Source organism: Aulostomus chinensis, chromosome 13 (genome assembly GCF_037954235.1).
Source record: "Aulostomus chinensis isolate RoL2024-O1b breed Wild chromosome 13, RoL_Achi_v1.0, whole genome shotgun sequence".
NCBI classification, from domain to species: domain Eukaryota; kingdom Metazoa; phylum Chordata; class Actinopteri; order Syngnathiformes; family Aulostomidae; genus Aulostomus; species Aulostomus chinensis.
The window spans coordinates 17,728,905-17,756,584 of record NC_141332.1 but is presented as its reverse complement, the minus strand read 5'-3'; the positions used below and the strand labels follow the sequence as shown (position 1 = coordinate 17,756,584).

The 27,680-nt window shown below is 42.5% G+C and overlaps 2 protein-coding genes across 5 annotated transcripts in view; one reads left to right on the top strand and one right to left on the bottom strand.

Moving 5' to 3' along the window:
* The window catches only part of macrod1 (mono-ADP ribosylhydrolase 1), a 130,634-nt gene that overhangs the window by 97,277 nt on the left and 5,677 nt on the right, over positions 1-27,680 (top strand). The window contains exons 6-10 of one of the 3 annotated variants that reach the window (XM_086221760.1): positions 2,619-2,740; positions 4,810-4,840; positions 7,838-7,911; positions 11,884-11,965; positions 15,567-17,971. In XM_086221760.1, the coding sequence (XP_086077886.1) occupies positions 2,619-2,740; positions 4,810-4,840; positions 7,838-7,911; positions 11,884-11,965; positions 15,567-15,601 (344 nt within the window). In that variant the 3' untranslated portion in view covers positions 15,602-17,971. Of the gene's footprint in view, positions 1-2,618; positions 2,741-4,809; positions 4,841-7,837; positions 7,912-11,446; positions 11,532-11,883; positions 11,966-15,566; positions 17,972-27,680 lie in introns of those variants that run through there. The other 2 variants (XM_086221761.1, XM_086221762.1) reach the window with 2 other exon arrangements.
* Positions 24,231-27,680, bottom strand: part of ccdc88b (coiled-coil and HOOK domain protein 88B) — a 42,546-nt gene continuing 39,096 nt past the window's right edge. For both annotated transcript variants that reach the window (XM_086221758.1, XM_086221759.1), the window contains 2 exons: positions 27,223-27,368; positions 24,231-25,714 (listed from right to left, as the gene is read on the bottom strand). In XM_086221758.1, the coding sequence (XP_086077884.1) occupies positions 25,347-25,714; positions 27,223-27,368 (514 nt within the window). In that variant the 3' untranslated portion in view covers positions 24,231-25,346. The remainder of the gene's footprint in view (positions 25,715-27,222; positions 27,369-27,680) is intronic.

Here is a 27,680-nt window from a genome sequence, read left to right as displayed (position 1 = left end):
GGCTTTTTCCAGTGTCCTTCCTCACATTTTGTTTTTATTGATACATCAGTAAGATTCTAAACACAAATGGGTTTTGAGGCTTCGACAACATTTTACAAATTACAAGTACAACCTTCATGATAAATCTGACAGGTTGGCTGAATGTGTGAGGTGAATAATCCCCGCCTGGTCCTGGGTAAGGGACCGGTTTAACTGGATCAGTTGCAAAAGATATTCTCTTCTCGGTTTCTTTGTTTATCAAGTAGAAGAATGAAGAACCAACCATGATATAAAAATACACCAAAAACATACTTGTCTGCAGTACTTAAACGTGTTGCTTTCCATTATTCAAGACCAAAGCAATAAGGTGGATTTATTGCAGACCAAACTGAGACTTTTACACCCTGTGGAGCTCAGTTTGAAATAAAAAGTCACACTGCAAGTATTGTTGAAGTGAAGATTTTGTTTCCTTTGTGTGATATGAGGCGGTGGTCCAGCTAGGTCTTATCGCAGCATCGCCATTCTCACCGAGAGCAACATGCTGTGTCTCATCAGAATGTGCGGTGGCGTTGGCGTGTAGAGGCGGGTCTGATCTCGCCAACAGCTGTCTCTGCTCCTCTGCTCTGCTCCCCTCTCCTCCCTCTACTTTCTATTCAATACGCTTCCATTTATTTACCTTGTATTTATTGTACTGGTCCAATTAAATTCTTTCCTAAGAAGAAGCAAGTTTCGATTAACTTGACTTTCCAGCAGCTACATGTCAAAACATGGTAAAATATGTTGTGTAAAGCACTTACAAGCACTGGAACATGTTGTTGGAGGAGCTTAAATGTTTATGTTGAAAAAAAAAAATTTAAATTCTGCTGGTTTGATCTTGTAGTGTAGGGCTGGCAGGATGCATCCTCTGGCAGCCATATTGGAGGACATCAGCTCTTGGCAACAGGAGCTTGGAACTGCTAATTTGGTTTAGTAAGGTAGCTTGCAGGCTAATTGTTGAGATAACCCAAACACACCAGCTAATTTCTCAGTTGGGATACAAATTAACCTTGTCAGACTGCTGAGTTGGTACGAAAGATAAACACCCGTTCAGGGGTTCCTGCCAGGATGTATATATTTAAAAATGATTTCTCTACACCAGTGACACAGATACCTTTATAACTGCCCAGGTCCTGAAATTAGCCGCAAAAAGCTATTTAAATGGGATAAGATGGAAAGCCCTAAACCGATTCTCTCATCTTCACTTGTTTCAGCGATTGAAATGAAGATGAACAGTGAAGTCAAGAAAAAATTGGAAATGAAGATGTGAAAAACAAACAAACAAACATAAAAGCGAAAACCCACAGCCAACATTGGCTCCTTTGTTTGCACAAAAGATTTGACTCACCAGTGACAAGCAGACCCACAGCATTTAACACATTTGCATCCCCATTTCTCTTAAACATGACAGTTCTTGTCTCAAGCTTTTACGTTTCTTTTACAACAATCATCAGTAGCAGTCTGTTGCGGAAAAAATCGATAATCATGCATCAACCGACATCCAGCTTTCACCTGTAGCTGCAGGACTGGCATGGAAAATGAGGTTTGTTTGTTTTTCACCGCAGAGGATTTTTGTTGTCCTTGTAAGAAAATGACTTGTTTCTATTAATGTTACTGATGGCTCTCTTCTATTTATAGGAGACGATGACAATGAGCCAGCAGCATTCACTACACCAGGACCTGAAACAGCTAAATGGGATTCTGCTATCATAAGCAGTTCAGGATTTAATTTGATGGGTGCAAAGTGCAAATTTCTCAATTCCCTCATGCAACATAGCAACCGTACTGTTCAGTATCACCATTATTGGCTTCTTTCCCTTAGTATATTATGTATTTTGTTTAGTAAAGAGCATTCCTACTATATTTCTGGTGCAGCGTGTGTATGTGAGAAATGAGGAGTTACTTGTTTCGCTACATAATAAAAAGAAAACCGTGTGGGGACAAAGAGCTTCTGTTCCCCGTGGCAGTATCAGCACCACAGAGAAGGCTCAGTCAGTCACTTCGCCTGCCAATTCTTGTGCTTTAATCAATCAAATGTAAATAAATACTTGTAAATAAGCGAAGCATAAATGAAGCACAAATTTCAGCGGTTGGGTTTTGGTTTTTAGGCGAGGCAGATTGGCTTCCATATGGCTCGGGTGGGTGCCGGTCATCAATCCCGACCCCACAATTCCCTGTGCTAAACCAGTAGACTTCTCATTTTATTGTTTCATGTCATCGTTTTCAGCCAGTATTTCATGAATTGATGATATTTTACAATTTTGTCATGTATATTTTTAACTAAGTTTGCCATGCCAACAAGAAAAAAAAAAGCCTGAATTGTGATCCTGACAGGAGAGATGACAATGAACCTGCTGTGAGGAGATTTCACATTTGATAGAGACATCAGATGGAGAGGTGGATTCTTTTCATCACGGGCCTCAAGTTTTGAAAGATGTAGCCGATTAAACATTATATAGACTTTACATTTCAACCACAGAGCTTATTATAGCTTTCACCATCAAGGGAACTTTGAAAATGAAGGAGACTGGGGATATATATTTCTATCTAATTGTGACATAAATGCATTCTCTCTCTCTCTCTCTCTCTCTTTCTCTTGGCAGATGTGATCCACACAGTTGGGCCAGTTGCCCATAATGGAGTTGGAGAAGTGGAGAAGAACGCTCTGAGGTCGTGCTACAAGAACAGTCTGCAACAGGCGACCGAGAATTCTGCACGTTCAGTGGTGAGAAGGATAGGGGGAGGAATCAGGAGATAATTACTAGAACCTATAGGAAAGAGAATCAGTAGGAGGAAGGAATGGAGGAGAAGAATGACGATGCCATGAGGGGTTTGAGAATTATTTTTAGGTTGTGTTTTGGCTGTACAAAAGAGCACCAGCAACCACAGTAGTAAGGAACAACAATGACAGTCAGGAGCGTGACAGCGGTGTAAAAATTAAAATGTAAGTAATGAAGAAGAGCTGCAATATCCAGTGAAGAATATGAAGTAGTCAGGGCGGATTTATCACTTCATTTGAAATGAAACTACAGCCAAACAGTAGAAGATGGAGTGCTGAGTTGTAATACAGTTTTATGAAACACACCAGGCAGGGGGGCTTCACGACCGAATGGGGTTTTACAGTCAAAGAAGAAGCAGCAGAGCAACATGAAAATAAAGATAAAAAAAGCAAATCAGAAGAAAAGAGGCTGTGGGAAGATAAATGCTCAAGATTGGAATAAAAAAAAATCAGCTTTAGTGATTGTAAACAATCTCAGATAACAATTAGAGCTTTTGTTATATGTTCTGCAACATCTATAAAATTGGAAATTATTTTTCTCTACCTTCCAGTTGCAGTGAATTAGAAGGGATATCCATTTAACAGACATAAGAAAATCTGTCGTACTCTCATCCGTTATTAAATAAAATGAGCATTGACTGAAATTATCCTCACAGCAGTGTTTCCACGCTAATGAACTTCTACATGCAGCTTCAGTGTAGGATTTTGTTTTGTTTCTTTTTTTTTTTCTTTTTTTTGCACATTTCTCCCATTAAATCCTTTATTATTGATTTACTGCCATGAAGCGATATGTTTAGCTTCTGTCCTGAAGAACCTGTGCATCATGTCTGCTCCTGGCCTCAGTTGTCCTCTCCTCTGTCTGGTTAAGAATGTGCCGCTTTCAGTTGAAATCACTCATCAGTCAGGATCCCTAAAATCAATTCCATCATGTCAAACTTTCACTTACGGCAGGAGCTGTAACATTTATTTACATTTTTGATTGCTTCTCTGTTTAGGTTTTTTTTTTTTTTATTGTGCCTCTGTCTTTCATTCGCTGGATGTAAAATGACCCACATACTCAACAAGGGATTTACAGGAAACAGTGCGTGCATAAACTTAAATGTAACTGCTTTTAAATGAAGCTAATCGAAGGAAGGCACCCTATTTACTAATCACTTTCAGACAGCTGTATCAAAGCTGTCTCATATCACTGCTCGTGCAAAACTAACTGTTCAGACAGCAGCTGATTTACCAGGAGGAAGATTTTATTGTGAAACGGCCACAGACAATGCAGTAAATCCAGCACAGTGGTTATTGTCTAAAGACTGAGTTTAGCAGATCCATTTTGAATATTGCAGGAGCATGCACATGAAAACATGACATAATCTTTTCAGGCCACATTTCTGTGGCTGTAAACGGACACCCAAATGGCTCTTCTTTACCTACATTAGTCAGTTCAAAGGAAGCGTACCGACCTTCCCGTCTGCTCCACATTCCCGCTGCACAGCTCCGGACAATGAGAGCCTTCTGCTCTCTCTCTCTCCCCACGTCTCTAGGACTCCCTCCCAGAGCATCTCAGAATGACTCCGTCCATTGAGGTGTTTAAAATGGGCCTTCAAACCCTGTTTTATCGGCAGGCCTTTTGTTGTTAGTCTTTTATTGGGGCCCACCCCCTTTTTTTGTTATCTCCCTTTTGAGGCATTAGGTATTAGTAAAGTTAGTTAGTAAAAGATCTCGATTATTTATATTTTTTGTATCATGGTCTTCTCTCCGTAAAGCGTTTCAAACATGTTCTATGAACTAAATTTATTATTGTGACTATTATTTTTCTTTTTTAGAGAGACAGAAAAAAATTAGGAGAAGTTTTTCGACACCTAGAGTATCAACCTGGCGTGTGTGTGCTGTTTGTTTGTGTGTGTGTGTGTGTGTGTGAGAGAGAGAGTGAGTGAGAGAGAGCTAGAGAGAGAGAGAGAAACAGGCTGTTATGTGATCAGCAAAAGACTGAAACCACTTTGTTTGTCATCTTTACTCTGCAGGCTTTCCCTTGCATCTCCACTGGAATCTACGGTCAGTATCTGTGCTTATGTGAATCTCCTTTTCTAACCAGAACAACAAATTCTACTGTCTTTTCGAGGTGTGTGTGTGTGTGTGTGTGTGTGTGTGTGTGTGTGTGTGTGTGTGTGTGTGACGGTCACTTCATCGTTTTTGGCTTTCACAGCTGAGATACTCATCAGAAAAAATAATCCATTCTCAGAAAACAACATCAGTGTATCTTTGAGTCGAAGCGCACATACACATGCGCGCACACAGGCACACACACACACACACACACACACACACACACATATACACAAACTGTGTTTTCTTGTTTCCAGTATCAGTCCTTCTGTTAACCAGAGTGTTGAGCCACCCAGCGGTTCTTGTCACATCATCTTCTCCTGCCCAGCAGTGATTCTCAGATTAAGGCCTTGGATTAGGAGTGGCAGATATAGATAGATTAGGCCAGAGATTGTGCCAGATTGACTGTAATCCTCCATCAAACTAGCAGGAGAGAGTGTTAAGGAGTGCTTAAACACTCCTTGGGCGGTGAGGGCCTCTAGTCTGCACTTTCTCATTGCTAGAAAGCCTGCTCTGACTGACTCGAGGTGTTGTCAGCATCTCGCTCGCTCACGCTCGTTTCCTCTTGAGGGTTTATTAGCAGTAGGGGGTTGAAGCACGAACAACAGGTTGCATGAATTTGACATCTGTAGCTCAATTTAGATGAATAGAAAAAAAGAAAAAACTGTTATCCCATTTTTCTTTAAAAACAAAAAAGAACCTTGAAGACGCAATTTTCTTTCATCCTGACTGAAGAAAGAGAAATTGTTTACCTTGGATTTTGAAGTTGTTTGTGTTTTTTGGTGGCAAAGCACGAAGCTGGTACTCTTCAGTGTTTGATGTGATGAAAAGAAAATGAAGACGGGAGGTACCAAGAATGCTGCTTGCTTTTTCATTAGCGTTTGTTTGTTGAGCACTGAAGACATCTCAATGAAATTGAGCCCCCAACTTCTTACAAAATAAGGAAACACCTCTGTTTTAAGCAGCTGCCGATTTCACCAGGTTACGTGAGGTTGTTGATAATAGGCGGTATAGATGACAATTCTGCCATGGTAAATGATTTATCAGTCACTGTTGATAAATATTGATCATGGTTTTTTTGGATAAACATCTGGAGAAGATCCCTTAGGTGATGCAGTGGTCTACTGAGTTGTCTACCAACACAAGGGCTACTGGTTCAGGTCTCTGTGTTCCCTGCATGATGGTACGGGTCTTGGTCCCAGCACTGGTACCTCCTCAACCTCCCGCTCCCTCCACTGAAACTCCCTCTCGTCAGTGAAACCGCGTGTGACAGATTAAGCATGTGGTAGACGGTGGTGCCTCCCAGAGCAGCAGAGGGGGTGGAGCACCAGGCAGGACAGCTTGGTGGAGTGAATTTATGATGTACAATGAGGGTAAAGATGAAAATGCATCCGGAGGAATAAGAAGTTTGATTCAAAGGTGCAATGGACAACATGTAGTCCTCCCAGTCAGGAGGTGTCTCACTTACTTGTGCAATCTTTTCTACTGGTTACCAGGTTGATACATTTAACCACACAACGGTCAGAGTCAGAATAGCGGTAATTTGACAGACAACTCATGTGGTAACAATAACATGAACCTGTCAGAGGCTAAAGTTGCAAAGAATTGGTATTGTGAGTTGGCAAATGTTAGCTACCTGTCCAGCAGGAAAGTGGTCTTTCAGCTGGTACCACCATAGAAATTCGGAGCCAATATTGACCCTCGTCTCACTCCTTTGTTTCTGTGGTCAATCCAACCCGTGGTAACTCCTGAGGTCTTGCGGTCGGCGGCGACACATGGAGAACACGTGATATAATTGGCTCTGATTGACTGTTTACAAACCAGGGGGGAGAAATCTTGGAGTTCCTGCAACCAAACTTTGCATGTTTATTAAGTTATATAATTGAAAGTTTGCATGTAATCCATTTTCAGCGTAAATGAATGTTATATTGCTGTATTATTTTTGTTATCTTATCACCCAGGTCTGATAAATGTGTTCGCCCCATCAGCCGAAGCCTGACACACTGCTTCGATCCACGATTCATAATGTTAGCGTAGCTACAGTTGCTGCAGTCAGTAACTGCTGTACACAACTGGAGCAGCCACACCGACCGCATTCATTGCACTACACATCATCTCTGTTTTAGGATGCAAGTCTATTTTTCTTTTCTCATCGCGCAATGAGCGGCTCCTCCAGGTATTTTATGTAAGTGAATCTCCACGGAAACAGCTCTGTTTTTGCTGTGGGGTGGCCAGGACTAACTGAGCCAATGTGGCTGCTGTAAAGCCTCTCTACACACTGCATTTGTTATGCATAGCGGCCGTCTCCAGTGTGTTTAAGGCTTATTTTTAAAAAAACAGAAAACAATAACCCCAAAGGCAGGCCAGAAAGGCTAACACTGAGAACTTATCATGGATGGTTGAGGGTGGATGAGTGTGAACTAATCACTGGATTTTAACACTGAAACCAAAGGTTCTCGTGTGGTTAGACCTTGGCTTTGGTTGGATATTGAACAAATGTGTTTACTTGTGCTCATATTTTTCTCCCTCTCTCCTGATGTATGGAATAATTACCACATAATTACACAGTATGTTGCTGTTTGGACTGAGCCATTTGGCCAGATGATTCATTTATGCTGCTTTTGTGTTAAGTTCACAAGAGTGAATAATAATTATATATGTAATATATTATAATATTATTATTATTATATATATAATATATTATTATATTTATAATAATATAATAATTTTCCCTCACTGAAAGGTCTCAGTCGCTCAGTGCTCATAGAACAACAAGTGTGTTGTGTCTGCATGTCGCTGGAGGAGGCGGGGAAACACAGAAGTTAGTGTTAGTACAGGAAGAGATTCCTGTTTGGAAAAACAAAAACGACCCAACCCAAACACACAGATGTGTTACAGAGCATATTCTTGCAAAAGTCTATGTATTTTTTCATGTTGTGTGTGCAGGATATCCGCCTGAGCAGGCTGTGCTAGAGGCGCTGGCAACAGTGAGGGAATATCTGGATGAACATTATGACAAGGTGCGTGTACAAAGTGTGTGTGTGTGTGTGTGTACATGTGCATGATTGGCAATTTTGCCTTTCATTTCCTCTTGGTATTATTCCTCTCACAGCTGTTGTTTTTGTTTTTGTGGAGAAGAGTGTATTGATAAAACACATACATGCGCACACAGTGACACACCCGGGCTCTCGTGCTCATGGCCAAGTCTGCCTTTTAATTGGCTCCTTGCGGGACTAAGCCCATTTCACACAAACACACATACATGCGCATGCAGTTTCTCTGGAGAGAAACTGCTAGTGGGAAAAAAGACTAAATGATGGAATAGATGACTGGAGGGGGGGATGGAAAGGGGGGTTAAAGGGAGGTTGGAACAAAGAGGAAACTTTCCAATCAGTCGTGAACATGCTCTAAGCTCTCCTCCCTTCTTCCTCCGTTACTTCTCAGTTCTCAGGTCTCCTCCCACTCCTCTTTGCAGGCTTGTTCCCTCTGTAACCACCGTGCTGAATCACCTCCCAGAGAGGGTGTTGACGAGGTTATTGTTAGCACCGCCGTCTCCTGAGTCTCTGCGGCAATAACACTTGACTGATGCCGTCAGCTGCAATGAGCTCCAAAAAATAAAAAAACAAAAAAACCCAAAACATTGAGGATCACATGTCTCATAGCAGAAGTCAACAAGTCAGACGGCTGAAAACAAGACTGGGGTGACACAACTAATTCTTATTCTAACCAGAACTGCTGTTTTGTTTTGTTTTTTAGTTGTAAACAAATGAGACGGTGTGAGGGAGTTTATTTGTATTCATGTAAAGGCTGAATGTTCATCACATCTGCTTTATTATCTCGGTGAACATCCACCATTTTCCATTTTCTGAATTGTTTTGCTGGGCTTGTTCTGATGTGGAGTGCTGCAATGTAGAAGTCAGAGATTACTCACGCACTGTGACAGAAAATTAAAATTGCATTACACAAGGCAAAGGTGCCAACATTCTACATCAAGTCCGATGATAAAAATATCACTCGATCATAGTATGTATGTATCAGTATATATCAGTCTTTCTGTAGACTTTTTGGGGTCAAATTTAGCAAGAGGATGAAGTTTTATTGACGTGTATGCATATTTGGATCATATTCATGAAGGCTGGTCAGATGAATGAGTTTCTTGACCTTAATAATATTTAATATTTCCTTTGCTGAGTAAACAAGTTTTAGGGAATTCTTGGCATTTTTTTTGATCCACTTCGTCATTAGCAGCATCTGTTATACTGCCCTTCCCGGGAGAGGGACCCCTCCTCTGTGCATCTCCTTCAAAGTTCTTCCTTTTTCCCAGTTCAATTAGTTTTTGGGGAGTTTTTTTTTTTTTCTAATCCACAAAGACTTTGGTTTGAGAAAAAAACAAACTTATTATGCGATAAGGGAGCGTGACCAGCTGCTGCTAGCGCTCATTCATGGTAGCACCGAACCTCAAGTGTCATACTTTTCACCGTCTTTGTGGACTCACCATACATATTTGTGAGTACTCTAAAGACAAAATGCACTTTTTTGGTAAAGTATCGCTCGAAGGTTTTGAGATGAATCGCGGGCATCAACACTGTAAACACACAGAGGCTGCTGAGCCCCAGTCAGTGGGACAGCAGCTCACAGAGGCCCACACCTCGAGGCAGAAGCTTTGACCCTGTTACCACTAATAGATTTAAAAGCTTTTAAAGTTTTATCCTTTTTCAAAATTAAAAAAAAAATGGCACAATACATACAAGGGCTGGAGCTTCATTATCGCTTGTTTCTTATAAAACTTGAGGTGAAATCGAATTTCAATTACAGTTTTTTGAGGCAATAAAATCCGCTAGTATCTGTCCCTTCAGTACATGTCAAAGCGAATCCTTCAAAGGGTGAGAGATAAACTTTGCAGCAGATATTTTTCTTTCTGTTTGTGAGGGGAGTATTTACAAACTCAGTTTTCCCTTAAAGGCAGGCAGCTCCGAGAGTCCATTACATTCACTTGATGTTATCTTTAGCTGTAGCATCTCCAGGGTCTCTGTTGCAATTTAAAAAAAAAAAAAAAAGTACCCCCAATGCTACCATTTTATAGAGGCCATTTTGCATCTGTCCTTGAAAACCATCCACCCATTCACTTTCTATACTGCTGAACTGTTAAGTGTCACAGCGGGGGGGCTGGAGTCTATTCCAGCTGGGGCGGGGTTCACCCTGGATGGGTCACCGTCGCAGAGCAATCAGGAGCAACTAGAGGCTCAATATCTTGCTCAAGGAGACTTGGACATGGTCACCGGGGGAAGTGAGGATTGAACCAGTGACCCTTCGGTTGCAAGACGGCCACTCTACCTCCGAGCCATGCCGCCCCCCTCCTTGAAAACATTTGCTTTAATTTGAATGAGATAAGCTGCAATATGGTGCAAGTGGAGGCAACTCAATGTGAAGGCAAGTCAGCGTGGAGGTTAGAGATTCCAAACCTTAGCTCAGGCGATGTAGTTACTTACCACACATTTCCATATCTTCCCTTTTAGCTCCCATTCAAATCCAGACATGTGATGGTCATTGTGCAACAGCCCGGGCTGAGAAACATGAGCTGTGGGCTAACATGCTGCTGAAATTTCTGTCTTTGAGAGCAATGAGACTTAAACTCCCACACCAAGCAGCAAGCGAAGGAAACAGCTTGACTATGAATTACACTGCCTCACCCTAACCAAAAAATTCTGTGGCTGACATTAGGCTGGTAATAGTGTTTGTCAGAGTGCAAGTAAAGTAGAGATTATCCCTGGAAGCATCTTATTACAGTAGCTGCTGTAGCTTTCATCTCTAGCGTGTCCAGATATACAGAACTTAATGTAAAGGCTGAAGAGAAACATGCCAGAGCACAGAGATTAAAGAGGAGTTTTCAAAAAACAGACGCATTTATTCAACTGATGTCTTCAAATTCTTTTAAAATCGTTTTATAGCTTTATGTACTGTGTGTGTGCGTGTGTGTGTGTGCGGGCGCGTGCACATGCATGTGCTGCAGTCCCATAATTTAAATGGCACACAAGGGTTAAAACATAGATTTATGGTCAGAAGTTGGATGTAAGTGTAAGAGAATCAATGAATGAATTAATGTCAGTGACAGTTCTCACAAGGGTAGTATGTGTGTGTGTGTGTGTGTGTGTGTTTGTGTGTGAAAGTAGTGTTGCTTCAGTCTGAAATAAAACGACTACAGATCAATAAGTGACGCCACCACCAGACACAAACCTGTATGGGTACAGTTTAGGCCTGCAGTTACATCATTATTGTTGTAGTCTACTGAAGTGCACACACACACACACACACACACACACACACACGCACGCACACACAGACTCACTCTATCATACTGCAGTACATCATAGTCTTTCTCTCCACAAGCAGACCTGTTGCTGCACCTGCACTTCCCACGATCACTCCTCCATGTTGTTATTGTCATGCATATCAAGTACATTCAGTCCCAGAAAAAACAAGTACACAGAATGCTTTTATTGAGGATTTTGGCATCATCTTGATACCTCCTCCTGTTTTTTTCATGACATAATGCAGTTTGGAGAACAGACAGATGGGAAGTGTGAGCTACAGTGAATGCTGAAAACATGCAGAGTGGGACGTCTCCTACTGTACCTTCACACTCGACCACAAGACAAAAAACACGTGAAGTTCTAATAAACGTACAAATCCTCTCTTTCTCTGTGTCTTTGTACATTTGCAGCCGTCTTTGTCCAGCATGCAGTGCATTAAACTCTGTGTTGTAGCACAACAATAATTGAGAGCTAATAAGGGAGTAATGGACTGATGCATTAGCTGCGTTCTCCTGATATCGCTGCTGCACAATGTCACATGCTATTACATTGTTCCACCCCACTATTGATGGGTTCATAGTTATTACAGATGCTTATAATGAAGGTCAGTGTGTGTGTGTGTGTGTGTGTGTGTGTGTGTGTGTGTGTGTGTGTGTGTGTGTGTGTGTGTGTGTGTGTTAGCTGGACAGAGTCATCTTCTGTGTATTCTCGCCAGTGGATATGGAGCTGTATCTGCACAACCTCCCGCTCTACTTCCCTGCTGGTGAGTTGTTCTTTCTCTCTATCTCTCTCACTCACACACTCGTTCACTCACACACACACACACACACACACACACTGGTGCCCTTTGACACATTTTGTGTGTATATATAGCATACATAAATGTGTTTAATCAAATAAACATACTTTTTCCTCTTCACCCATTTAGTGTGCAGTGATACATTTAACATGCAATTAAACACAAACATGCACAGCAGCCTGAAACATGTGCTGTTTATCAGAGGAGTAATTGTTTTCTTTTTAATGCATGTACTGTACACACTCCCAGATATACGCACACACACACAAACACCCTTGAAGTCTGGGGCATAATTGTGATTTAAGGCAACATAATATGTAAAGTTAACACAGTTATTTGATCAAGCTGTTCTTTTCATGTCCCTGATTACATAAAAACTAGAACGTTAAGCCCAGACTGTGAATTTTACATAGCCATGATGTTTTTCCCTTCACTTCTGTAGCCAACTGAAGCATCTTATTCCTCAGGTAACCAGCATGGTGTGTGTCAGCGTGAGTAGTTTAGTGTATTTGAACAATTTTAACCCCTGTGTGAAAATGTAAGTGGTGTGTTCCCATATGGAGACCCTGGCGTTCCCTCAAACCAGCACTTACCATAATTTGGGAATAAATTGCACCTCAAGCAATGGCTGACCTAGAGCTAAATAGTTTATGAAGTGTTGTAGAGAAAGAAGTAAGAACAGCTCTTTCCTCTAAAGTGCCTACTTTGAATGAATAACCACATTTTGGGTCTTCCCAGGTTCCTCGAGTGAATCTGCTCACACCTGCTTTTCCACTAAAAGGAAAGAGTGGCATCATTTTATATTGATCCGTACGGTCAAGTAAAGTTTAGTAAATTTTCTCTTGGCTGGAGTTGTGACATGATGCCTTCAGCCATTTGTTTTGATTACTCTGGTGATGGATGGTGTTATAACGCCAAGCAGTCTGAGCTCCCTAAGCATGATCAGTCATTCACTCAGTTATTCAAATTAAGAGTTGGTATTACAACTGCAGCCTTAACCTCTTATGTCTTGCTTTACCACAGCCATAAATCACATCTGGCATCCAAAAAGAGACATTCCTCTAACATGTCATACTTTGTTAATTTACTGTATAAAAGAGTCTTTTCTTCATTTGAGTTGGCACACAGCTGCTGCCAAGTTCTCGGTCAAAATCTGACATGAAATTGAATTATTCAGATGAAGCAGGGTCATATTTTTGAGTTTTCAGTCAAAAAAAACAAACAAAAGTTGGCTGAATCTGAGTTGGAGCCTTTGCAATCTTTCAGACTACAAATAACAATGTCATGCTTCATTCTTATTTCAGGTTATTATTTTAGCAGTTTTTGGACAAAAGCAGAAGATAAATTGCATGTGGGTTTTTTTTTGGATGTTTTTAAAGATAAATCACATCAAACACGCTGCACTGACAGAAAAAAGGTGCAGCCCGTTGAACAAAACTCAGAGAGGCTGACACTAAAATCAAAGCGGAGCCGCTGGATTTCATTTTAAAAGCAAAGACAGAAGCGGCTTGGTCTCCCCGGAAGTCAAGTCAAAGCAGCCAACAGAAAGATGCCTCTGGGATCCACATATATGGCTCACTGCATCATTAACATGCAAGCAGTGTGTGAGCGGGTCAAGATAGGTATTGTACATTTTAACTATAGTATATAATGGGTGTGCTTTTGTGATTCAGAGTATGTTTGGAGACCTAGAGGCCAAAAATGCATTTTACAAAAAAAGTATTGACAGGATTAAACAAATTGAATCACTTGACATACACGCACCAACAGAGAGGGAGTTCATTTACCCTCACTTAGACGGCAGCCAATTAAAAACAAGAACAGAATCCAGTCGGCTTTACAGCTGCATCCCTCATTAGCTTGAACCTCAGACATTGGGTTGCATTTAAAAAAAAAAAAAAAAAAAAAACTTTTTACTGACAGTTGTTGCTAGGCAACAAGTGAAGTCTCCAGGAGGTCACTGCTCCTGGCCCAGACTGAGTCCAGCACATGACCCTCATAAAACCTTTTTTTTTTTTTTTTTTTTATACAGCTTGATTCTTGTATGAATTAAACACAAGAAATAACATGTAAATTTGTGAGTCTCTGAGGTAGGAAGATATCACAACCACAGCAGCTCTTTCACTTATTGTGCTATGCTAAGCTTTTTAAAGGGTGAAATGAGTACATTTACACACGTCTATCCTTTTACCTACCACTCAAAGTGCTTTACAACACATTCATACACTGATTGCGGTGGCTGCCATGCAAGGTGCCAAGCTGTCCATCAGAAGTACCAGGAACCCTCTGATTAGTGTTCTACCTCCCCCTGAGCCTTTGTATTAGAGACTTGCTCCTCGTGTGGTTGAAAATAGAACCAAGTGAGAACCATGAGTCACTGTAACCAGATATGGACTTAATGGTAGGTTATAAACAACGATTTGCCAAAATGAAGACAAATTTACTTCGAGATGAAGCCAAACTAATATACTGTATATTTTCAAGTGTTTCAACACGACAAAAGAAAAGCTCATAATTATTGTGAAATTCTGAAAGTTCTCTGAGATCATTTGAGAGGAATCTGGCTGCAGAAACACGATTGGGATATTAGATATTCAGTAACATCAATGACAAGTTAAGTTGCAACTCCAACAATAATCAGTTATTGATGAAATATAGTTATTTCCAACTGTATTAGTTGGACATATCCTTTGCAATGCCTGATGAACTCTTAAGATAACGATGTACACACTGGTACTATAGCGTAACCTGATTTCATGGTCAGTTTGCACTCCACTATTATGCTATGCATTACTGTTCATCTTCGATGTAGAAACCTAGCATATCATCTAAACTGTGCGATGACCTGTGAGTATGCACCCTGTGTTTAAGTCTGTCAAAGTCAGTCATGCTAAAATCTGTCAAGACAAAACCCTTCACGTGAAGCATGACATCATCACATTCACATGTTCTCACCGGGTCATTTCACTATAAAGGTTGTTTTAAATTGCAGGTGTGTGTCTTTAAAAACCAGTGCTGCCTGTTGTTGCCTTCCTCCTCAAATGGATGTGAAGCAGATTTTGTAGCAGCGGTGAGCGAGCTGTAGCGGTGCTTGGCTGATAAATGGACCGGAACTCTGTGTGTGTGTGTGTGTGTGTGTGTGTGTGTGTGTGTGTGTGTGTGTGTGTGTGTGTGTGTGTGTGTGTGTGTGTGTGTGTGTGTGTGTGTGTGTGTGTGTGTGTGTGTGTTTACAGACTGAGCCGCTGCAGGCCGGCCTCCAAAACTCTGCTATAAACCTTATGTGCCTCCAACACCTGGCAAAACCCACACTGGCTGTCTGTTTGATGTGTGTTTGTGTGTGTGTGTGTGTGTGTGTGTGTGTGTGTGTGTGTGTGTGTGTGTGTGTGTGTGTGTGTTTGTGTGTGTATTCTGAGTGTGTCGTTAGCCATGTTGGACTGACTAATCCTCGCTAACAGATCCCTCTTAAGCAAGCAGGCATAAGCGAAGCCAAAATGCTATTAACTACTGCATGACCAAGGTGAAATCCTTCTCGCCTTGTTTTACAAGTGGAAATCTTTCTCTGCAGCTCCCCCAGAGACGCTGATGAAGAGTAAACTCTGAGAGAGAGAGACAGAGAGAGAGAGCGAGCGAACCAGCACATCTGGTTAGCGCAGATGAACACGGCTTCACTCGACATCCCTCCTCCCCTCACAGATCAGGACCTTCAGCTGCAGCAAGATATCTCTTAAGTGGATGATTGCTTTTTTTGAAGTGCACACTGGCTGTTTCTGCAAATGTTGATTGGTTTCTGTTTTTTCACATTTAGATTTGAGGTTAAGAGTGGCACCACAAAGAGGGTGTGAAATAGTGATCATCCTTGTGATAAATAGCGTGTCACCTAAGCTGCACTTTAGTTTGACCCCTGATGTCTGTCATCATCAATGCATCTAACAGTGATTTCAGTGCCATTTAAAATTGCATTTCCAGTGTGTGTGCATGTGAAGCAGTGACAAAGGCTTATTAAAACTAATCACACAGGCTTCTCATGTATGAATTGATTATTTCTCCGTATGCGATACGTGTCAGTGAGCTGGGGTGCCACGAGGGACCCGCTTCTCATGAATATTTCCCTCTTCGTTTTCTAGTGTGTGAAGGAGACAGGAAGAGGGACTTTATCTGTCAGCATTTTACAGCTTTCTCTTTTTATAGCTCCTTTTCTTTTTTTTCAAAGTACCTGTTCATTTTTTAACAATCATCCTTCCTTCTCTTTTTTACATCTTGACTGTCCAAATCCCACCTATGCTTTCTGCCTATCACAACACGCTATATGTGTATTTATGCAAGCGGCGCCATGCCTCCCTACAGCGCATCTGTATGGGTTTTTAATTGTTTGTTGCAGGATGTAACCGTCTCGTGTCGGCGGGATGCGAGCGGTGATTTGTGTGTAGCGAAATGAGTGTTTCGTGAGCCACCATCCTGCCCTGCGATTTTCATCTGCCAACAGCCATCTTTATTGATTCCAAACAATCTGCCATGGTGGCTCAGACGCACAGAGAGGAGGGGGGACAGGGGTTTCACGAAAAAGAAAAAAAAGTCGACTACAAAGACTGTCAACAGGAAATCATGAGAAAGCCCCCCCCCCCTTTTTTTAAATAAAAGCTCTTCTGTCACAGAGGGGATTGTCTTTTCTTCTCCTGAGCTCTTTGATTTTCTCCCTGTCTGGACCTCTGTTTCTTCCTCTTCCTCCTCATCGTTCTTTCTTGCTGTTTTTTACACTACGGGCTGATGGAAAAATAAACAGATGGAAGAGGGAGGGATAAAGAGACAGAGAGAGGAAGGATGTAGGAGTTCAAACTGAGAGAGGGGGGGAGGAAAAAAAAGGTGGGGATGAGAGGAAGCAAAGCCGGCGGGAAGATGAAGGGAAAAGAAGGATGAAGAGCCTGATGAACTCATCTAAAGGGACTCTGGGTTTTTTTAATAAGCAGCAGACTGTGAAGCTACACTCTGACCAGTCAATCTGAATAATGAGAGAGAAAGGGAGAGAAAGAGGAGGATGAAAAGACAACTAGACTCATTATCTTGTGACCAGTTTTCATCACTGTCCTGTCAGTAATCTCTTGCTCTCTTTCTCTGCTTGGGATGACAGATGAAGAGCAATTATGTTAACTGTTTAGTTAAAAGACTGATTGGCTGCCATCATCCCAAAAACATACACTGATCATCCCGCTGACCCTGGAAATTACTCACCGCTCACAGCTTGACAGCAAAATGTCTAGGTGTGTGTATCTTTAATACAGTGGAAGAGAGGGGGAGTGTGTGCATGTAAAAATTCAGGTGTTTGATGAATTATTTCAGGCAGACGACTGCTGACGCTGAGTCGCAGACTTAAGAGGTTCCAGCCTCGTCAACGTTTTTTGGCGCCTGAACATATTTATTGGTTGAGTTTCTTCGAGCAAGTAGATGCAGATTCCTATTGTTCGTCTGTCTTTTTCCGTTTTACCTCTGCATTGGGATTGAATCTGAGTGTCTTTTATTTAGGAACTTTATTACTTTACTCTTACGTTGCTTCTTGTTTGGCTGTAATACATTTATGAAGAAAATTATGAAAAATGTGTGCTTTTGCAATTTTTCTGGATAGATTTCTTTGTTGCAAGCTTTCCCAACGTGGTGTCGTGTTTCATCTTTTCATTGTGTGGTTATTGCGGCCCTGGGCAGTGCACAATTGCTGTATGATGAGGTAATTCATTTGCGTACTGGTTTTGTCAAATAATATATCAAAGAAATGATCACATAGTGTTGTACGGTGTCGCAAATCTCTCAGTGTGTGTGGTCCTTCATGACAGCAGTAATATAACATCTTTACACATCTCTTTTCAAGCCGAGGAAGAGAACCCATATCTGTTCCTCTTGAGGCTCACCCCTTGTTTTTGAAGTAAAGCGTGTTGTAACACAACAAATCTTACACTTCAAGATATGTGAATAAACTGCATTTGACTGACATACAGTTTGAAGTTATCGTGTCAGACTGAAAAGCTCTGTCCTTGTCCCGCAGGCTAAAAACCCTGCTAGCACACACTAACATCTGGCTGTTGTCTGCAATAAGAAAGACTTTAATCTGCATTCATTTCCAGGTCAAACGACCCTGCAGCACAGGCGGGTGTCTGCTCTGCTTGGCGCTGATGTGAACACAGTAATTTGCAGCCACCCACATGAGACAAGTGGTCAAGACTCTACTATCAACCATATGGAGCTCAATGAATGCTTATAACCTGCAACGCTAAGTTCTGGTACAATGGTCATCTCAACCGGATCCAGCCTGTTTTCTAGACTAACTCTCTAACATCGCTCAGTGATGAGTTTGAAAAACGGACTGCAGCAAAAGCTCTAACGTCTATTCTTGTCGGGAATGCGGTCGATCAGCTTTTTTAGCGGGTGACGGAGCTGTATCAACGTGCAAGAGGGAAATATTTCCAGACCGTAATGTCTATCCTCATTGCAAGAATATAGTTTCATAGGAAAGCAAACAGTGCAGAACACAGTAACTGCTGTCAGCTGTTGTACTCCGGTTCTTTTGTGACAGCAGAGCTCCAGCCGACACCGCAGGTCCACCAGCCTCTGCAGTTGTGGGATTTTATCTCCCTGAAGAGCCTCGCAAAGCTGCAGGCCAGTCGGAGGCTGCGAGTTACAGCTCCTGTTATTGACATTCAAGTTGTCTCCCAATGAAGCTGGCAAACAGAGCCTGCGCCGCCTTTATCTAGAAGTCAAGAAGCTTTGAATTAAAGACTTTATAAAGGTGACAAGATGAGGTGTTATTCCAGCTGGAGCATGTTAGGTTCAAGTCTACCAAAGCAGAAAATAAACAGTGGCCACAAAAGGCCACTTTTAATCACAATTGCTTAATCACGACCATAAACTCAGCAATAAACGTGAACATATTAGCTTAAATACCAATTAGTGATCACCAGTGTGAGTTTTACATTCAATATGAGACACCTAACAGCCGGAGTTGTATCATGACAGCAAATACTGCCAAATGTGCAGCGGTCACAGTTTGAATATGAGGTCCATCAGGTTCCTGTGGAGGAATTCCACTTCACTTCAATGGGCACTTCAGTGTACTTAAGATGGATTCTCAAACAAGCTGCAGCAGATGAATTGCACACCTCCTTACTACTTTTGTTGTCCTTGTTCAGTACTTAGATATTAAGTGTAAAGTGTAGTCCTGTCCTCCTTCTGGGCCATGCAAACACTTCATTTTCTCCTTGGTGTTCAGATTGCTGGAGCCTCCAGGAATTGTGGTGCCGAGTCTGAGTGTGTGAGGTCACGAGGGTCTACAGTTGGTTTTGGTGTTCTTCTCTTGACTGCTTTTCTCAATGCTAACATAACGGTTAGTTTTCCTACACGCAACTGAAACACGACAAAGTGAGTCAGATGAATCATGAGCACATGGGCTCAAGGTCTGTTGTGATTGGATGGCATCCTGAGATGACTCTGAATACTGCCAGAGACAGAATGATGATGATGATGATGATGATGATGATGATGATGATGATGCTGCTGACAGTCGGTCGGCTGCATGACTTCTCAGTCACAGCGATGGAGGTGACGGGATGACAGACTGAGATTACAGTCAGGATAACTTTGATGCTCTCATCTGGGTGTCAGAGATCAAACAGAGATGAAATTCAGAGCGAAGTAAAAACCCTGAGACTAAAGTGAGAGGTTAGTCAAAGAGGCACTGGCCTCACACAGAAAACTACAGATCCCTCACAAATACGGGTGTGAACACTGTCCTGTTTCTATTTGAGACAGAAACAAAAATTGTGTCCGGACTGTAGAAACTGAACCCAACAGAAAGTTGTCAAAATAGATAGAAACTTGCTTCATCTTGGGCTGTCACAGGCCAAGATGAAGCAGAATGTTCCTCAGGAGTCGAGAGATAAATGTCAGATGTTTGGATGACGTGCAGCTTTATCTTGCTTCTCAACAGAAACTCCAACTTGCTTTTTTTTCCTTGCTTTTTTTTTCCAGGGTGGTGTTTCCTGGCTATAACAGGACCTGGTAGAAAGGTGAAATGTGACATGAGGGAAATATATATTTCTATGATTTAGATTTCTTGGAACCTATGTGCTCTGGACATAGAGCTCTGTGTGTGTGTGTGGGGGGGGGGGTGCGTGCCATCAGGATGTATTAGTGAAATGTGCCAGACATCTCAAGGTATTTCTCTTATATGAAAATTGTGGGTCGGCAGCAAAGCGTGGGAGGAAAACACTCAAAGAAGATGAGGATCCAGCAGTTTAGGTGCTATGGGTGATGTGTATGGATGAGGCCCATGATGGAGAGAGCGAGAGAAGTGGGAGGAGGGCGATGTTTACGTGTGCATGTCTGGGTGGAGGGGTAAACTGCTTGTGAAATGAAAATGGCTCTTTAGCAGAATCCAGGACACTTGGGCGCTGTGCTGGATCAATGTCTCTGATTTACTGTCTAAAAGCCTGTCAGAGGGAAAGAGAGGCAGCGGGGGGAGACGAAGGCCAGGGGAAGGGGAGGCTGGACAAAGAAGTTAGAGCTTGGAGGTACGAGAGTCCTTTAATGGGAGGAGAAAGGAAAAAAGGTAAGGATGGAGAGGGAAATTGTCCGGCAGAATGACAGTCGGAGAAGGTAAAATCAGAGGGATTGGTCCTCCAGTCCTCACAGCTGAGATATAAAATCAATCTGTCAAGGCGATGGCGAAGGGCAATCTTGTTTTGTACAGGGAATTGGTGCAGCCATTTGGGGTAAAATCAATAGGGGACACATGGCGCTTCTTAAATCCTTACTATCCCACAGAGGCCAACAGTATTGACAAACGGGAGTGTACGTAGGCAGTACACAAATCCTTAACTTGACCTGTCTGGAAGGGATCTATATTGTGATGGAGGCCAAAGCATCAGCCGCCAGAGGAAGGTGACGCTTGTTGCTGTGCACTCAGGAAAATCAAAATCACTTGTGTCTGTGTTTCCGTCTGTGTCTGAGTCAGTGATTCACAGGTGGAGCTCAGGCTGGGGGTGGGGGGTCCAGGACGGACGTCTCGACAAGAGTGTTTTCCCGCACCCTTAGGACGTGGCTCGTCTGAGTGTGTGTTAGTGAGTGAGTGTGTGTGTGTGTGTGTGTGTGTGTGTGTGTGTGTGTGTGTGGAGGGGAAGGGGAGGTGTTTTATTTTTATTTGGAGTGTTTAATGTATTAAAAGGGGCCGGGGTAATGAATTATAATCTTTAATGCAAAAACCGATCGATACCACCAAGAGAATAAATCAGCTTTTACTGAGAGCGTCAAAGCCGCTTAATACACTAGGGGAGAGAAAGGAGTGCAGGAACGGGGGGGGGGGGGTGCAAACTGTTAGGAGAGAAGGAAGAATGATGAAATAGAGGAGGAGGGGGCTGAAGGAAGAGGATGAGAGATGGATGGAGGCAAATGGAGGGAAGTTATAGATGAACACACTCACCTTTGGGCTAACCTCATTGAGTAAAAGCCCAGTGAAAGCACTGAGATTGTGACAGTTTTGTGAGGAGGGGAGGTTGCAGGGTCAGCTGGTGCACGTGCGCGCATGCACACACACACACACACACACACCCCACTTACTTGTTATTTTTCCACCTAGTTGTATTGTGTTCCCTTGCAATGATCCCCTACCCTTCCTCTGTTGCCTGGAGCAAAATATAATTATTTGAATTACACCAGCACTTCTCACCTCTCTGCTCTCTTGTCTCGGTGAGGCCCAACTGGGGGGCTTCTGCTGCCTGACAACAATCCCTTTATTACAACTTTTTATTAACCCAGACTGAAGTTTTGTGTGTGTGTGTGTGTGTGTGTGTGTGTGTGTGTGTGTGTGTGTGTGTGTGTGTGTGTGTGTGTGTGTGCTGATCCTGATCAGACAGGCAGTTGAGATGGACCCAGGAAGAGTTCTGGATTTGGATCCAGCTTCACAAGAACCAGGAGTAAACAAAAACCTAATGCATCCCTCAGTATTTATGATGTCTAGCCCGTCAGTTAGTGGACTAAGTGGAGTAAGGGATGTTTTTGGTCACTGGAGGCTCTTTAGTAAGACACAGTCATTAAAATTTGATGGCTCAGGCAAGGACTGGAGGTAAAGGGGCAGGGGGGAATAATGAGGAAAGATGGAGTGGTAGGAAAAAAAGCAAGAGAGGAGTTTCATTGAGAGAGGAAGATTTTTAGAGAGAGAGAGAGAGAGAGGAGGAAGTCTCTCACAAGAGGAGGAAAGCCAAAACATTGAAAAGGAGGGTTGAAAAGTGATGTTCGCTGATGGTGTTACTCCCCTCAGGTGCTCAATAATGAAGCAGCCAAGCGGAGTCTTGAGATCCAGCTGTGATGTCAACCAGGGTAGACATCCATCACTCATCGCTTTCGGAATCAGGAGCGTTTAATCACTCTGGGAGAGTTTCCTGTTTTCTCTCCTTCAGGAGAATGTCCCGTTGAATACACAAGGATCACACTTCAAACAAATGATCCTCTTCTTTTTATCCCCCCCTTCTTCAGAAATGTCTTGCCAGAAAAATGTTCTAAATGAAAAAATAAACAACTGAACAATGTCACACTACGCAATGAAGGTGCACGTTGAGAATCGAAAGCCTTACTCTTCACTTTTCCCCCTCCTTATTTGCGCCGTCTGTGTGCTGTGGGTGTGTGATTGTTGCGCTGCACTCATAATAATGCTCTGAGTGACTGGCAGAACCAATATCTTGCTATCACTTTGCCCTGCGCTCACTTAGGCGACTCGATGTGCAGCCCCAGTCATGCATCTCAATTCCGCAAACACAATGTTCCGAGCTGGGAGAGTGGGCCTGCTTTTTGATTCATGTCACCATGACAACTACATAATTCATGAATTGTATTAGCAATCCATTTGTCATTTGCAAATCATAATTCAGGATGTGTGTTTGGAGAAGAGTGGCTGGAGAGAAAGAGCTACAGCCTGTTGTACATGTCCTCTGCACTCAAATCTAACGGATGCCCTGCAGCAAGTGCTGATGTTGCCTTGTCCTAATCTGGGAGGCAGAGGCTCCTAGGAAGCTGCCTGTTTTGTAAGAGGACCCTATAGCTTCGTGATGAACTCTCAGGTTTGCTCATTTGGAAAGCTGCATGCTAATTCATCCTCCTCCTTAGCCATCTGTTGGCGGAGGCTAACCAGCTCCACACTGACACCATTTGGTGCAGCAAGCTGAACTGCAGATCATTTGACATTAGATCAGTGACTGGATTTACACAGGAACCCCAAAATGAAATGAGATTTTCAGGCATGTGAGCCAGATGGCGTCGGGGGTTTGTCTGTGTTTATCCTGCTGTACACATGTCAGATCCGGTGGGTTAAAGTGAGGTTTATCATTAGATGTATGTGTTTATTTTACTTCCCGCATAAATCCAACCCTCAGCAACTTAATGAGGAGTAAGATCTCACCATAATTACTGTTCATTTCTGTGGCAGCTTTATGTCAGTTTCACGGATCTTTGGTTCACCTGGTTGCACGGCTAACACTCCACGTTTTATGAGGAGGCCGACCTCGGATCTAACAGCTGCCCCCCTTTTTTTTTTTAACCATTAAAACGTCTGATCAGTTTTTCAAGGTGATTTTTTTTTTCTTTTTGTTTTGTTTTTTTTTACTTTGAGAGTCGACAATCAGAGGGAGCAGCAGGGAGGTTGAACACTTTTTTGGTAATCCTATCAAGGATTAATAGATGCGACTTTTTGCTCTGAACTCCTGTGCTGGAGTGTAATTTGGTTAGTTCTTCTACGTCTGAACTGCACAAATGTTACTAACATGATCTTCCGTATCTAATATTTGACATGTCTGACATCATCTGCGGTCTCACAAACCTGCAGAGCTTTTATAGGTCTGAAATATTTGACACTGACAAAATGTAGAATTATAAACTGGCCAGCCAGTGTATTAGGTACACCTTGATAATACTAATGTGGTATAATACCACAGACCTGCAATAAATCCTCGTGAAGGGAGGATTTATTCCTGGGTAATAGATCTCAGTTTAGCAGCAAGAGAGAAGAAGAGATATTGCCAGATCTCAAGAGAATAACAAAATTAATTTGCTCCTGTTTTGTCTGTGTGAAAAATGCCATTTTACTGTCAGAGTGTTTGGAATATATGAGGCTTTTGGAAAATGGGTCCAATATTTACTTCTGTGACTGTAAGGTGAAATAATCCATCATAATCGTCTCATGTTCCCTTTTTTTATTTAAAAGTGAATAAACTCAGGACCTGCTGCTTGTATTCTAGGTGGTGGAGGGGCGGTGTTGGGGGTGGGGTGGGGGGGGCACTACTGGAATCCGTGTGTTCCAAGTTCTGAGGTGGGTGAACACACACAGCAACTGTGGGACTCGGATCCATCAGTGTCGTTCATCAATTTTATCGACGGATGGTGAAAAGGAAAAACAAACACTTTCTTCTTAAGTTAAAGCAGAAGTACGGCTCATAATGATGTCATCAGTTGTATTTTTGACGTCTTTGATAAATCATGACTTTCGGTCGGTCCACACTCCTGAAACAAGTTAATATCCCTTTCACAGCCACACATCATGACCTAAAGGATTTATTCATTTGTGTAAAAATACTTTGAGAATATCAAATTTAAATTGGTCGGATATACAGAAGACTGCAGAACATATTGTTTTACATACTGCACACATACTGCAAAAAGATTTTTTTTTTTTTTAAGGCCTGCAAGGCAAGGGAGCTGAGCAGCGTATTTTATTAAAAAAGGAATATCAGCTGTATTATGAGTGATTTCGTGTCGTGGACTGGAGAACATCTGATATTTGTCAGGTCATCAGCTTCTGTCACTTGAGGCAGTGAGGCTTTTGTCGTGATGATCCTGATGACAGTGTAACGCTGCCAGGAGACATCAGACTCTCCCTCCAAACGAGCCTAGCAAAGGTTTACAACCAACTGCTGTTGGGAGTCGACCCTTGTTCTCTCTCACGCGATGCTTTTGTAATACTATGGGACAAAACGTTGAAATAAAATCTATATTTATTCCATCTGATGTGTGTGAATGGGCACATGAGGAATCCGTGCAGCATAATTAGATGAATTTGAAATGGTTAACATGTATGTTGGATGTTCCAGATGTTCTGACCTCTCTCTGAGAGGCTCTTAGTTCACCGGTGACCTTTTAGAACTCTGCAAGAACGCACTTGCAAACAATTTACAATTCTCCCTCTAAACAAGTTTTTTTTTTTTTCATAAAAATCCTGTCAAGGTCCCAGAAGTATCTCATTTGTTTTTCAACCTTCTTGTTTTATTGAAAATCCAACTTCATTATATTTTCTGAAGGACAGAGGCATAAAATCTCTTCCTCAATCCACATTCTCCTCTTCACCTCTGCCTTCGTCCTCCTCGATACTCTCCTGACTGGTCACCGGTGTGTCCGCTGGCTGGGGGACGTTTGTTTCGTGTTTCTCGCCCTCCCAGAGGACCGATGAGGTGTTCTGGCTGGAGCGCAGTCGCAGGCGGGGCGGTGTTTTCTGGTCCCCTGGACTGAAGGACTGAGATACCCCAGTTCCTCCTTTGGACAAACCCAACCCCCAGCCGTGACGGGATCCAAGTTTACGACGACCCCTAGAACCAGTTCTGAAGGCTGGAGTACCAGGAACGGAAATGTCCGCCTCAGTCAGGGATGGAGCTTTTCTCAGAGGGGATGGAGAAACTGGAGCACTGCGAGGATCTAAAAGAGTGAAGAGGAATCACAGGACTGTCGTGTTTTTTGAAATAAAAATAATAATGCTAATTATTATTTTTATTATTATCATGAGCAAACGGCTGCAATGTTTAAATTGGGTTAAAGCTGGCAGGTCAGGAGCTTTGAGAAATGTTTAAACCACCAGCTGTGTGTCCCCCTTTCACCCAGGCAACAAGGAGTGTGAGAGCTTCAATAGAACTCTCCTGAAACCTTTTAAGTCCTTAACTAGTCAGGCTTGGACCTCCTATCTATGGTAGCGCACATCATCATGGTACAGACGGGTCCCCCTTTTTGATGTCAGCAAGGAACCTGGGTTCCCTGTGGTTTCCTTCTTCTGTCAGGTCCAGGATGATTCTATGAATGGAGCAACAACTACTGGTCCACTATCACCAGTGGAAGCCTGGCTCAGAAAAGTTCTCGCTTGGGGGTTCCTGTCCTGTCCCGCATTGATCAGCCCAGTTCTAAGAGGCTGGTCTGCTGATCATTGTCCCATCTTAATTATCAATAATTCTCGGCATGGTGGAGGTAGAGTGACTGTCTAGCAACAGAAGTGTCGCTGGTTTGATCCTCACTTCCCCCGGTGACCATGTCCAAGTATCCTTGAGCGAGATACTGAACCCCTAATTGCTCCTGATGGCCCTGCAATGGACTGGTGATCCGATGGAATTATGAAGCCAGGTTTCAGGGATTATGAAGCTAAACTAAGGCCCATTCAAACCTCTGCGCTAGCGCCTGCGCTCCTCCCTCCAGCTCCACCATCAGGCTGTTGTTTTACACAAATTATACCTCAAACAAGATCTAAACTTAACCATGTAAACCATTCATGTGTCTGAAAACCTGCTTTGTCATGACACTTTTGTGACTTTACCATTGTTGAAATACCTGGAGTTAATAACTGTACCTGAGATATTAGCAGAAGAACTCTCACTAAACTGGTTTCAGTGACTCATTTCCTGCGCTTTGAAGGAACACACGGGTCACTTCACCCATTTGCGTTCCTTAGAGATTTAAAAAGCTGAATGACCTGCAATTTTCTGCTGTTAAACTCAGCAGGAAATTTAAATTAAATGGGTGTGATAATAACGTGTCAAAATAGAAAAAAAAAATCATAAAAGCTTGTGAGGGCTTAAATCTCGGCTTTGATATGGTCTGCATAGTTCATTCGACCTATCAGAGGAAGCAAATGTATTCCACAGTCAAGGTGCGTTAAAAAAGGGGACGACATCCTGTGAATATTTTCCTTCAACATGTGGTTTGCAGATGAAAAAAGGTATCAGTAAGTGTTTGCACTCGACAGGGAAAGATCTAAGGAGAGTATCAATGCCAGTACACTTGGTGGTCATGTGATGATTTGTATGCATGCCTGTAGCATGGCTTGGCGGGCTGAGCATGTGAGAATATCTTTGTGAAAGCTAGTCGACTGCTGTTTGTGTGTGAAAGAAAGCTAGCGGCTGTGTGTGTGTGTGTGTGTGTGTGTGTGTGTGTGGTCTCACCACGCTGAGGTGTGTCTGATGTAAATTCAGCACTGTCGGCCAGGTTTTCCACGCTGCCAGCGGCTGTGAAGAGGGCGCGTCCCTCTCTTGCTCCTCCCCGGGGTTTGATTAGTTTCTTCATTCTGTCGGCAATCCAGTTAGATTTCCTGCTTGGACATAGAGGACAGGGACCATTTACAAACAGGAGCTGAGTTAGAAGTGTGTGTGTGTGTGTGTGTGTGTGCGTGCGTGCGTGCGTGTGAGAGAGACAAAACTACACAGTGTGTGAGCGCCCTGATATGATTATTTAAAAAATGCATTGTGCTGCATGAAACTGTTTATTCAGTAAGGTGCCAAGTGTCATTTCATATACAAATGAAAGTACTTCAAGGAAAATATTTAGAAGTGATATAATATGCGGAAAGTCTGCATGGTGAGCGATTTGTACACAACAATATTCAAAAGTTTAAAAGTTCACA